The 13,188-nt window shown below is 41.6% G+C and overlaps 1 protein-coding gene and 1 long non-coding RNA gene across 2 annotated transcripts in view; one reads left to right on the top strand and one right to left on the bottom strand.

The window, feature by feature from the left end:
- The window catches only part of ascc3 (activating signal cointegrator 1 complex subunit 3), a 175,511-nt gene extending 167,329 nt beyond the window's left edge, over positions 1 to 8,182 (top strand). Inside the window, exons 38-42 of the mRNA XM_042422838.1 lie at positions 3,061 to 3,212; positions 3,346 to 3,496; positions 5,122 to 5,328; positions 7,263 to 7,438; positions 7,735 to 8,182. Of these exons, the coding sequence (XP_042278772.1) occupies positions 3,061 to 3,212; positions 3,346 to 3,496; positions 5,122 to 5,328; positions 7,263 to 7,438; positions 7,735 to 7,882 (834 nt within the window). The 3' untranslated portion in view covers positions 7,883 to 8,182. The remainder of the gene's footprint in view (positions 1 to 3,060; positions 3,213 to 3,345; positions 3,497 to 5,121; positions 5,329 to 7,262; positions 7,439 to 7,734) is intronic.
- On the bottom strand, positions 563 to 1,375 carry LOC121904982. Its single transcript, XR_006098330.1, has 2 exons — positions 1,237 to 1,375; positions 563 to 1,003 (listed from the first exon to the last, which is right to left on the bottom strand). It is a non-coding gene; the product is annotated as an uncharacterized LOC121904982 (long non-coding RNA).
- Positions 8,183 to 13,188: the final 5,006 nt, after the last annotated feature.

The raw sequence follows: 13,188 nt of genomic DNA, 5'->3' as shown, positions 1-13,188 counted from the left end.
AGTCTGCACTGAGTGGAAGATAGATAGATAGGATAGTATTGTATTGAAGGACCCCTTGAGATATTATTGCTTATTGCAGTTAACCGTTGTCCTGACATTGAGTTTGTGTACATGTTAGCATGCAGAGCTGAAGTAGTGCTTTTGCCTTCACATGATTCAGTATAGGTTTGCATGTCCTAGTTATCTTGCAGCCCATTTGGCTCTGTGCAGTGGCTCAGTATGTTTTGTTTGCATTTTGGGCCTTCTTGAGTCTGGTTGTGTTTTCTGGGTGGTTTTCTGTTTGCTCTGTTCCCCTCCTGTGTTCCTTCATTCCTTCTGTGTTCATGTGCTCTTCCTCTCACCTGCCTTGCATTACCCTCATTAGCCCTGCCATGCGCTGTGTTTTCCCCACACCCGCCCTAGATCAGTCTCTTCAGCCCTGCCCTGCTCCCAGTGTCTTCCCAGCCTATCAGCTCCCATCCTGCCCTAGTGTCTTGTCACCTGTTTCTCATTGTCTGATAAGTTTAGTTTGTATTTAAGGTCTGGGTTTCAGTTGAGTCTTGAGTCAATGAAGTGATGCAAATTACTGAAGCAAAGTTATTAAACTATATTTATTATGTAGAATGAAAGTACAATTTGGGACAGTTGCAGGACAAAAGTTAATTTTGTGCTCTGCGACCTGGCAGTGGAAGTGGCAGAAGACTTTTTGCCCCAGTGCTTTAGGCCCTGGACACCATGCTGGCGGGTCGTTGGCTGCTCAGGTGTCTGGAATTAGGGGCTTATGAAGCTCTCGATGCACCCTCTCACTGCCATTGCTTGTTGTCTTGCGGGAAAGGCAAGGATCGAAGGCATCCCCTTGCTTCTTCCTCAGGTCTCTAGCCTGCTGCATAGAGGTAACAGCCTACCCAAATAAGTCCTTAGCCCATGACGCGTCAAACAGGGAATCCATTATGACCTGCTTATCCTGGTCCAGCAGGCTGGAGAAATTTAGCCACAGCAATCTCCGCCCCGCCACAGCCCTGAACTGAATCTCTAGACACACAGAGAGTAATGTCCATAACGACACATATCTCCGAAAAAGCCACACTTACAGACTTATGCAGTAACCTCAGTGTGCTAGCTTGTTCTGTAAGCAGTCAGAATCAGGTAGAAGTCAGCCACAACACAACAACACCCACCTGAACCAATAATAAATTAACCTTTTTTAACAGAAAGAAATACAAAACCTGACACCAGCTATCCACAATTGGTGACTACCTTGAGTCCTTTCTCAGACTACCTTGCATTGCAAAACAGGTAAATGAAAACCTGGATGTCAGGACAGCTGAGATGCTTGAATGACCCTCATGGGGAAGGAAGCAAGAATGCCGTGTGGGGTGCCATGGATGTTTATAAAGGGAGGACGGGCTGGCCCATGAAACTCAAGATGATTGGTCTGTCTCCCAACAGACATGGTGGTATTGGAGCTTCCATGTTTGGTCACACCAGAAGGCACTTCCCCAATAGTGAGATACCGAACGAGGTTTGAAAGAGAACCATCTTTGTGTCTTTTCCTTTAAAACATGGTCATTTATACACTTACTTTGGCATTCAAATAGCTCTCCACTTTTGCTTCAGTCTCATCACAAAGGTCCCATCTCTAGACACTTATCCCCTTTCATATGAGTTAACATGCTGTGATTCTCATCAATTACGCGTATTGCTGTTGGGCCCAAGCACTCCTGTGACTGCAGCCATATTCTGTCATCAATTTCCTCAAGCAGCTACTGTGAAATGTAAATCACTCCCTTAATTTGTACTGAATTAGCATTTTGATTACCTTTGCTAGGCCTTGCCTGTGTACTCACAGCCGCTTTTAGTCATAGTTACTCTCAGGAAATGACTTTTAGATTAATGAAGTTTGTTCAAGAGGAGCTGTGTTCAGCAACCTCAAACCTCATTGATGGGTGAAGGGGAAAATCACAGGGCAGGAAATCAGCTGAGTGCTGGCTAGGAAATGTCATGCTCTATATTTTAATATTTTAACTTTTCTCCTCCTTATTATTTCACTTTCTCATTTTCTTAAGGTGTCTGAATATTAGATCCACCTCAGCCAAACCTACTAAGGCAACAAAAGCTAAACCAATTGGCCCGATGTTGCCATTGCATTAGCCACTTTTTGATTTGATCCACCTGTCGTAGACGCAAAACTCTTTATTTCCCAGTTTCACTGTCGCAACCTGCATCAGATACACATTATCACCATACTCATATTTGGATTTTTTTGTTTTTTTTGTTTCCAGTTTTGTTTCGAGTTTCCTTACTTGGATGCATTGTTTGCCTAACTTCAGTAAGTTACACCTCCATTGAATGTAGATCTTTGCCTAAAACGGCCTTAAGGTGTTTTGTGAGCATGGCCCCTGACATCATAAACAAAACTGAACAGTTGAAAAGCATTTTGCTTAACTGACAGTGAGGTAAGGTTCTTGCAGCATTTGAACGGGTGCCACTTGCAGCAGTGTTAAGGCCTCAGTGTGCTTATGGGATTGTCTAACAGTGTCCCCTTTTCTGACAGCAGAATCAGAGGGCAACTTTCCAAAACAGTCATGCCTGCTTTATGCAGAGATTGGTCAGCTAAACAGAGTTGTAAAAGAAGGCAGGGTTTGAATTTCTCACTCAAGCGCTCTAATTATATCACTTTTAGTGTTTAAAACCAAGTGCAGCATCATATAAAAATACTGTGAGAAAGTGTGTGCCATTATCCCCATTTGTATGATTTATCAAGTCAACACTACAATGTTTTCTAAAAGATACAATATTCTTGGAGAGAAATCAAGGAGGCAGCAGGATACAACTGAGAGGAGGCTATGATGGCAGGCTTTTCACCCTGCCCTGGAGTGTGACCATCAGAAACTGATCCCACAACCAGAGGCATTTAGTCTCAGGTTTCTGTATGGAGCACGGTTGCAACTAATGATTTTGGAATTTTATTTTTGGCAAATAGTAGGGTCCTACGTGATGATTTAGGTTGAGATCACATAGAAATCATTACAAGCGTCGCTTTAATTTTACTAATTTTACTCTTTTCTGTTTGATCCTAAGGCCATGTTGGATGTAGCTGCCAATGAGGGCTGGCTCGTTACAGCTCTCAGTATCTGCAACCTGGTGCAGATGATTGTCCAAGGCCGCTGGCTGCATGACTCCTCATTACTGACACTGCCACACGTAGAGCAACAGGACCTCTATCTGTTCAGGTAAGCAACTGGTACAGCTATAATGTCCGCACAATCCTCACAAGATGGCAGGAAGCGTGGGGTAGGATTTGTTGTGATGCTGCCTCATGAATCAGAATCTCCCACTTCTCTCTCTCATCTGATCACGCCATAGGAAATGGGCAAACAGGAAGGGGAGGGGCAACACAGGAGGCTTTAACGGGCCAATCGAAGGACTTCCTGAGCTGATAGCTGCTTGCAACGGAAAGGAAAGCCTTTTTGCTGCTATAGTCGGCCAAGAGTTTCAATCGAGTCAGATTTCCCAGGTAAGATGACAAATATTATCAGAACAGGAGCACATTGGTAATATGAGTGTCCATCCTTGAGTATGTCGATTTACTACGGAAATAAAGGAAACCACAAAAACAAGATCATAAACGCCTGTTCCCACATTTAGTGCATGCGAATCACACACACTATCTCTCACACACACTTTTATCAGTGACGTGCCGTGAGCAGTCTTGCCACTGCGGTCCCAGATACCTCCAGGATCCCCAATTACAGCTCCATTGATAGGGTTTACAGCTCCAATTTAAGTGCTAATTGCAGCAGTAATGAGAGTGTCCGGGCACGACAGCAGGCCCTGTGGCTTCACCCAATCAGTATCCCCGCTTCCCTCCTTTCGCACCTTTACACCCCCACCACCCTTGCCCCCCCTCCCTCAGTGTGGCGGCCTCTCTAATTAAATAATTAGATGTGCAGCAGCGTTCCTGTCTGACTTGCTCAGGCAGAGTAATCCTCACATAAATAGCTTTTGCCGGGGAAATCAGAGAGGCTTTTCTCCTCCCAGCTCTCAATACACTGCCATACAAACGCACATGCACACACACATGCACACACACACATCCTCTTTCACCTGTGTGTTTTTTCAGTCACTCTCCCTGCCTTATCTTTTTTATATATCTTATGCACTTCTAGTGGTGGAGCTTTTGGGCAGCTGTTTAAAAATAAGTGTTCAATTCTCCATGAAAACACAGGAATCAAGCTTTTATCAATCAGCAGCCTGTGATATGAGAAACTTGGAGGAATGGGCTGACATCTCATTACTACAGCTTTGAGATTTATGTGCTAAGTGGGACATTAAATTTTTAATTTGACACAGTTGTACTTGAAAATCCAGAGGCCATATGCACAAAATATCATATCGTAGCTAAATGGCCTTAAAAGCTGAAGAGTTGGTTTCACTACCAGCATGCTTTGTGAATTACATCAAACATCTATGAGTTTTTCCTAACTTGATGAGTGAAGAGCTACTTTTAGGTTTTATGTGTTTTACGAATACAACCTCTGAATTCTACCAGCCAATAAAATCACCTGCCACTTTTTAAAATAACTGTTACATGATACTGTAACAGGCCCTTTATCACTTTACTTCATGTTACTTTAATGTGACCAGAGCTTGTGTAATTTGTTTTCAATACAGCATGGGAAGAAAACCTCTGAGTACACAGTGTCAATAGCACAACATAGAGACAGTCTTAACATATTACACAATGAATAATAAACACAATAAGAGATGCATTTCTGGACACAATCACATTTAATTGTGACTCGTATAAACTTTATTTGTACACATTTTTTAACACCAGACATGCAAACAATAAACAAACATTAAGAATTTGATCCATACACTTAAAAGTTTTACATAATTGGTCATTCACGCAACAAGGTAAAGTATATCCATAAGTAATTCCAAGTGATTTAGTGCAAGTGCTGCAGTTACAGTGAAGTCAGATGGGTTTACTTGTTACTATAGTGTGTCAGCTTCTCTGTTGTATTAGAAACTTGTATTGTATTGGAGACAGCTGTTGCAGCTGTCTCCAATACAATACAAGTTTCTTGAGTCTGGACTCTATCTGTGATCTTCTTCTTCTTCTTCCTCCCTGGTCAGGCGTGGTCCTTCCTGAGTCATCTCCCAGTCCTGGAGGTTGGGATGAGCGTGAAGGGCTGGTGGGAGGAGAGCCAGGAGCAGACAGAGCGCCCCTTGCCCGCAGCAGGAGCCAACCTGAGGGAGGATAGCAGCTGGCTGGACGTCCATGCTGACCAGGAGTACGTTCTGCAGGTGTCACTGAGACGCATCAACACGGGCCAGCAGAGGGTCAGTATGGCTATTTAGACAGTCCAACACTCTATCAAGTGACTGTAATGTATCATTATAATGCAGGGGTGGCCAACCAGTCGAGCATGAAAAGCCAAAAAAAAACCACACCATGCACACTACACCACTGACTTATAGGCCTAATGACATAATACATTGCCAAACAGTTTTCATAGCTCTTTTCTTACCTTGGTTTACTCAGTGGGACTCTTGGCAGTCTGTGTTTCCCATAATCCTTTTCAGGTCTGGCTTGTACTCAGTTGTGGCCACTCAGAACAGCTCTTTTACTCGTGTCTGTAAGAGCAGAGCGATGTTCTGATTTGACTTGTTTCAGTGTAGAAAAAAACGGATTCACAGACGTAAGTTGATATAAACATTGACATTAGCTTGAGTGCAGCCTGTTTAACACTGGAATGTCTGTCTGTGGATGTAATTTTCCAAAACTCTGTGGTTCCTTCTCTCAAATCACATATAATTCTTTCATCCGCAGAAAGTTCAGTCATCTCCAACTGGGATGTTGCTTCATCTGCCTCTAAAGGGGGCTTTCAAACAATCCAATTCAGCAGTGAAAGGGTTGATGAGGAATGCCACTGTGGCTGCTTTCGCTTCAGGTTGCAGAATCTGTCCTCCAAAACTCTGCAGCTGCAGATTTTCAACCTGTGTTGCGTAGCATGCAGCGCTCCCTTATGAGACCTCAGCTGCTTCTCCACTCGCCTTCAACAAGGAGGGAAAATGTGTGAGCTCTCCCTTTTGAAGATGGGTCTGGAAGAGCTTGAGTTTGCTGACAAATGTGAAAACACTTTGCACCAGGTGCATCCCTTTAAAAAGATTCAGACTAGATTCAGTTTGTTCAGATGATGCAGCATGTCGACCAGAAACCCCAAATCTGTCTCGTTTTTTCCGACACGATGTCGAGCAGCTCCTCCTTCCTTAATTGTGCAGTCTTCTAACACAGACCGTACAAATATCGCCAACTGTGGCTTATCTTGAATGTCACAAGACTCATATATAACTATGTTTCAGTTGAGTTGTTAATATCCCATATTCTGTGTTCAGCGGTGTGCTGTGACAGCCGCAGGTCTGACACAGAACACTTCAAATTGTCATTTTCAGGAGTGAGGACAGCAACAACATCTCTGAGGCACATCTTCACAAATTCCCCTTCACTGTACAGCTTTTTAGTATGAGCAGTGTTCCAGCCACCTGATATGATGCCATTGTGACCGAGCTTCATAAATTTTCGAAAAAACTGAGTCTGCTTCTCTCACAGATGTTTCAACGCGTTTACCTTGTGCTCGCCCAGTTCACTGCCTTTGGGAAACTCCTGGGCAACTGTGTGAAACATGTATCTCATAAAATATTTCAAAATCTTCTTTACACACTGTTTTCCAACTTTAAATGTATTCTATAGCCACAGTAGCAGCCTTGTGACCTGGCTTTCACATCAGACTTGCATACAGTTTGCAGAGAAAGCCATTATTTTCTTAAATCTCTGAGTGGAGTGCTATGTTCAAATTAAACTTTGGTGAACTTTGACTCGCAAATATGTGCTGTCATCAAACATCAACCAGTTTAGACCTTTGGAGAAGTTAAACTGGAGCAAGAATTTGACAACATTCCTTGCACTGCTCCTCCGTGAAATAAAAATAGAATTCTTTGTTCAGGTTGCTTTGCATGTTCACCTCAGATGCAGTTCTGAAAGATATACTGTCCTCAGTAGAGAGGAGCATTTCTATGAATCAGTCAGTTATTATTGAGTTTAAACAAACAACTATGATACAGTGATGTATCATAAACACTTTTTTATGAATCACATTGCTTCATCAGCTGTGTAATGTTGCACAGCATTACTGTGTCGTCCAGAAATCACTTTAACGCACGTCAGCTGGGATCATGTTCACTGTAACTGTACACAGTGTGTCTGTGTGTTTCAGAGGAGGCAGGACAGTAAGGCTCAGGCTCCCAGGTTCCCCAAGGTGAAAGATGAAGGCTGGTTCCTGGTCATGGGTGAGGTGGATCACAGAGCGCTGCTGGCTGTCAAACGAGTGGGATACGTGCACAACCACTCAGCCGTGTCCCTGGCCTTCTACACACCAGAGAAGACTGGAAAGTAAGAAACCGTCCCAGAAGGAAAGAAATAAGTCCTACATAAACACAAGGTCTCCTAACACTCACTGTGGATTTATACAGAGTGAGAGGAAACACCAGCGGGCCAGTTTCAGCTCAAGACTGGTTGAACTCATTATCCTGATAGATAGATCTCACATCTTTATAGTCAAACACTTTCACCTTCATTTCACATTTTATGACAAGTTTGCAGGCAGTGACGTGGTTCCTACTGGTCTGTTACAAACAGAAATCTCAGTCAGTTTTATGCCTCCTGATCCGTGTACACTGTGCTTTCAGGTGTATCTACACACTCTACCTGATGAGTGACAGCTACCTGGGTCTGGACCAACAGTATGACATCCACCTGAACGTCAAACCTGCCAGCATCGCTGCCCAGGTCAACACAGAAGTGTTCGATTCAATGACTGAGCTGTCCCTCAGCTGAGGCCTCGTCATCATCATCATCATCATCACAGACAGCAGCAGCAGCAGCAGAACAGATCAGTGATCAGCAGATGAGTGTGATGAATCTGACACACAGTGACTGTGTTCAAGAAAACTCGCTCTGTTACATGTCACTGATCTGTGATGCTTGTTGCATTCTTCTTTTTCTCACCTTGCCTGGTCTACTTTTGCTTTATTTAGTCATTTCCATCATTTTGCAGTGACTTTCTCTCCCTGCTTAAAACTTCTATTTTACAACTGCATTGCATTCTGGTCTATTAAAGCAAAAACAATAACATGATTTGAATGTTTTAGTTCACTACTGTCTACTGTCTTAACCTCTACCTGGCTGCGTCCCACTGCCTTCCTGATGTCCTGTCAAATGAAAACATTTGGCCAATCACCTAGTGGATCTGTCTGAAACCAACTTATCCCAGATCCAACCGTGTGAAAGTGTGTTACAGACTCTGTTAGACGATCTGAGAAGCACTCCCTCTGAAGCATTAAGGTCAGGAATGACGCTATGTTGCATTGTGGGTAGGAGGTACAGCTTCAGCTACTACCTTGAAGTGTGACAGACATGAACCAGCAGAGCAGCCACTACTATCTGTATGCTACTGTAACCTGTCATAGCAAACTATGCTCACAACAAAACAATTACTCAAAAATAAATAATTAAATCTCACTCATGCATCATGTGCTGCTATAGTATGTGAAGAATTCATGTGTGAGACTAACAAAGAAGACGGTACGCTAAGTTTCCCACAAAAGAGTAAGAAAAAGTTGACTTTATAATGGATGAACTTCAACAATCATAAACCTTTCATGCTGTTGCTTTTAGGCATTACTTCAGTGTCAGTCCATACTACTGCTGCACATTGTTTCATGACAACAGAGTGTTGAGATGTGGCCAGAATGCATCATGCTTTTACACTTTCAACCTCACTGACAACACAGCTGCAATGAAATGCTCCATGTGACTCAATGAGGATGTTACCTGTTGTTTAGCCTTTGTTTATATGACCACAAACTGATGAATGGAAACAGACTTTTCTTTAAAAAGACAGGAGTAAACAGAAACAGACTCTTGAAAAAAAGAGACAGAAACGCACCAAAGACATTCATGGACTAAGACTAAATGGCCTTATGGGAAAAAAGGGTTATATGGGTGGAATGGGTTTGGTGGATTCAACATATTTAGAGTCTGATTCCGTTATAAAATCTTAATTGAGACATTGATCCAAAGATAAAACACTCAGTGTGTTGTTGGTTGTTTGGGGGGACAGTTTATGTCATCTCCTGGAGTAGATTTCAGTGCAGGTGTGTGAAACATGCGTCTTCACCCAGGATCGCCAAACTGTCACATCTGTTTCATCAAATAAATCTCCTCCTCCTCCTCCTCCTTTGTAGAAATCTTCCTCAGTTTCTCAGATGTGTCTTCAACTGAAAACTACCTCCAGAAGTTGATCAGACACTTCAGTCACTGAGGCAGTATGTAGAGAAATGTGACCAAACAAACATGAGGCAGCAGAACCAAACTGCATGACGGAACAGATGAGTGTTCCCACTTGAGTTTTTGAGAACACAAATGTGCAATGGTTGGAATTTTGAAATGTGTATCATCTGATTCGTCTACTGCTGATAAATCTTTTGAATGTGTAGATCATCTCCCAAATAAAAACATGACTTCACTTGAACTGATCCTGATCCTTCTTCTGGCTGCACAGCTGAGCTATTTGTCCATTTTTGTCTGACTGAGGTTCTGCCTTTCTGCCTCTCACCACATATATATCATTTGACCTAAATGACTGAGAATCTTCATCGGCAAGACCGACCATAAAACATTGGCTATGTCAGAGGTGAGCTACCTGCGTCTTGCAGACTGTCAGTAGCACTGTGTGCAGAAAATAAACCATAATTCAGAGAGCTCCAGCAAAAAAAAAAAACTCAGCAAAAAAGTCCAACCTGGCTCAGCTTTTCCCACAATGCAATGCTACGTCATCCAGCAACATACTTTCTCGCCCAATCAATCCATACAAGCGCACATTTCTGGAAGATGACTTTGTAATAGGAAGAGGGTAATTCCACTGTTTGCGTGGCAGTGGTCCAGATGGAGGACGACTGTCACTGTGATAACTTTCCAGGGTTGTAAAATCCTGTCATGGTTTTACAAACCTCTGGTCAGAGGTCTGGTGTCCGATAACCTCTCAGGGGTGTATTTCTACTCAAACAGCACGCCCACACCAACTCAGCCCTGGGCTTTTTTTTTTTTTTTTTTTTTTTTTTTTGAAGCAGTAATTTTCGATGTGAACGCCCCCAGGAAGAGCTTTACAAACACATATAGTTATTATTTTATTTTGGCTAAAATAAAACATTAAAAAATTCAAACTGAATTTTTTTAATCATTTAATTTAATAATTCAGAATTCAAATTTTAAAACTTGAATGAAATGAAATAGCATGTAGATCATAATGTTGCGAGATAAAGTTTACAGAAAAGATTTATCCCCCCTCACAAAAGTTACACTTCTTTGGTGTTGTGGTTGCTGTAGTTTTGGTTGTCTTTGGTTGGATGAGATGCACTGGGGGAGAATAAATTCTAATCCTGGCTACGTCCCTGATAAGCAGATAAAGAGTAAAACATTGTCATGTGCATGAGTTAAACCCAGACCAATCAAATGACTCTAGCTGAGTTCAGTATGGCAGGATGTCCCATCTGCACGGAGGGAAACCTCTAATACATGAACCTGCTGGGGGCCTCTATTAAACCCCCACTTCTCCCACTCAATGTACACTTGATACATGTTTTCTAAACTGGAATACTGCCTTCTAGCAGGTTTACCGTTTGGTAATTAAACACACATTCATTTAGACATAGGCAACACAAACTGAATTAATGAGGGTACTGGGATTTAACACAGAGACGTTACAGTCTTTTTAGTGCCAAAGTCCCTCTTTTGTTACTATACTTCCACCACAGCTCAACAGGGAAACACTGACTGAGGAAACACAAAGAGGGAATTTGATGCCAAAAAGACTGTAAATGTGTCAGATATCCACTTGATATGACTAACTCAGACTGATGAAGACTCATATAAGCTTCACATCAACTTTTAAATGACTGTGTGGACACACTTGATTTTGTCCTCCATCACTTCCATTGAAAGCACATTTGAAGGATCTTTTAATAGTGAGTATGAACAAGAGGAATGATTACAGCGAGGTGTTTATATGGACACCTGACTGTTGTTTTAAGACACACTTGAAAAACTGTGAACCCATCTTTTAACTTTCAATTGAAATAAAAATGGTGTTATTTATGATGATTATGTTCTGTAAGGTTTAGTAGTGCATATTTCCCCAAAAACAGTGTAATTAAATTAGTAAAAACTAGTTGACACACATTAAGACTGGAGATTGTGGGCCCTCTGGATTTGCAAACCAGGCAAAGCCCTTTGGCCCTTAGACCCTCAGGGGCCCCAAAAGTGGCAAGGCAGCATTCTGGTCTAGCTGCATGAGTTAGATTTTTGGGACTCTAGACAAAATGCACTAGGAAGGAAATGTGTGTGTTGGGATCAGGGATACAGGGTCTCTAGTGGGTTCATCTGCTGCAGGGCAGTTGCCTGCTTTGCCCTTTGGAAAGTCCAGCCTTGGGATTACATAATCATCATCATCATCAATTAAATTATTGGTTCATGAAAATCCAAATCTGATGTCAGGTGTTGTGATCCTGAAGGAATTTATTTACTTTTCATTTCGGCCTAACTACTTTAAACATCATTCTCAGCCTCAGGCATCTCAGAAACACGTGAAGATAAGTGCAGTGAGGATGTGTGTTCTTATATGTGTATCTATAATATTAAGAAAAAGGCAGTGAAGACTCGATCTCTTAACAATATAAACAGCTTGTTGTGACCCCCAAGCAGTCCGTCCTGACTGCTTGGGAACTTAATCATATGGAGTATTTTTCGATCATCATATTTTCCACAGACTCAGTCTAATTACCAGTAAATTTAGAGTTGAAGCGAAGGTTAAACCAGCGTCAACCATTCCGTGCGCCTGCAGCATCCCGGATGATTTTCTCACCGCAGGCTGGATCCCATTACCGAGCTGCCGCACTGACTGCAGCACAGGCAGGGAGAGCTCTGCCATCTCCATCCTGCGCTGCGCGGGCTGGAAGAGAAAAGACAGCAGCCTGGAATTTAAGCTTACTTTGTATCAGCATGAAAACAATTTGCTCTAAAAAAAAAAAAAAAAAAATAGAATTATATACATACACATTTCAATAATATGGCTAATTATGGTCTATGTGAAATGTAATGCAGTGTGAATTCCTTGATTTACAAACTTGATTTAAAATGTACAGTCTGAAGGTCGCTTTAGAAAAACACTGAAAATATGAATATGATACTGAGCTGTAGACCTGTAGCTACATGTTGTCATAATGAGCACAATAAATAATATATTATTATATTCTCTTATGTGATGATAATATGCTGTAGATGTTTCTGAACATATTGTCAAGAAATTCAGATGTAACATTTGTTTACTTTTGTTTACAGAACATGAAGGTCTTCATGCGTCCTGCTTCAGCTGATGAGATAAACAACTCTTTAGAAAATGTATAATATTTCACTTTTCATTTCACACAGGTTTAAAACTAATGTCGAAATGAATATTAGCTGTAAAGTCAGTATAAATACATAGACATCGCTTTGAGTATGTAAGTAGCTACACACTAAACACCATAGTCGTCATCAGCAGTGCTGAGCAGCGTGTGAAGGACTGTGTGTATATTCCCTACACGCTGCTGTATGTACAACAAACTACTCCAAAATGTGCCTGATTAGTGCAAAAATCTCTAATTTATAACCGATAAACTCTTATTTCTTAATTTAAACAAGTCGTTAGAATCTACTGTTGAACTCAACACCGTACAAATACACGTTTCTACTGTATGTATATAAAGTAACATGTCACTGTTCTATCATTTCATATTTATCTCAGCACTCTTCACTGCTTTGCACTATTTGTATCCTGTTCACAGTCCACAGTATATAAAACATGTGTGTATGTGTATATTTCTGAAGATTGTTGTGTTTTATTATTGTGTGTAAGTACACTGGAGTCCTTGTTTACGTAAACATACTTGTCTAATAAAGATAATTCTTCTGATTCTGATAGCTTATTAAAACACGCTGCTTCACACCAGCAACAAGTGTAGTAGGCCTGTTTTTTTCTGCTTGTTTGTTTGTTTTTTGTTTTTTGTTTTTGTCGTGCTATGTGGCAAAAACAAGCCTACAAATTT

The sequence above is a fragment of the Thunnus maccoyii genome, chromosome 10 (assembly GCF_910596095.1).
Source record: "Thunnus maccoyii chromosome 10, fThuMac1.1, whole genome shotgun sequence".
Lineage (NCBI taxonomy): Eukaryota > Metazoa > Chordata > Actinopteri > Scombriformes > Scombridae > Thunnus > Thunnus maccoyii.
Note: the sequence above shows the minus strand (reverse complement) of the source record. Positions and strands in the feature narration are given on the sequence as shown.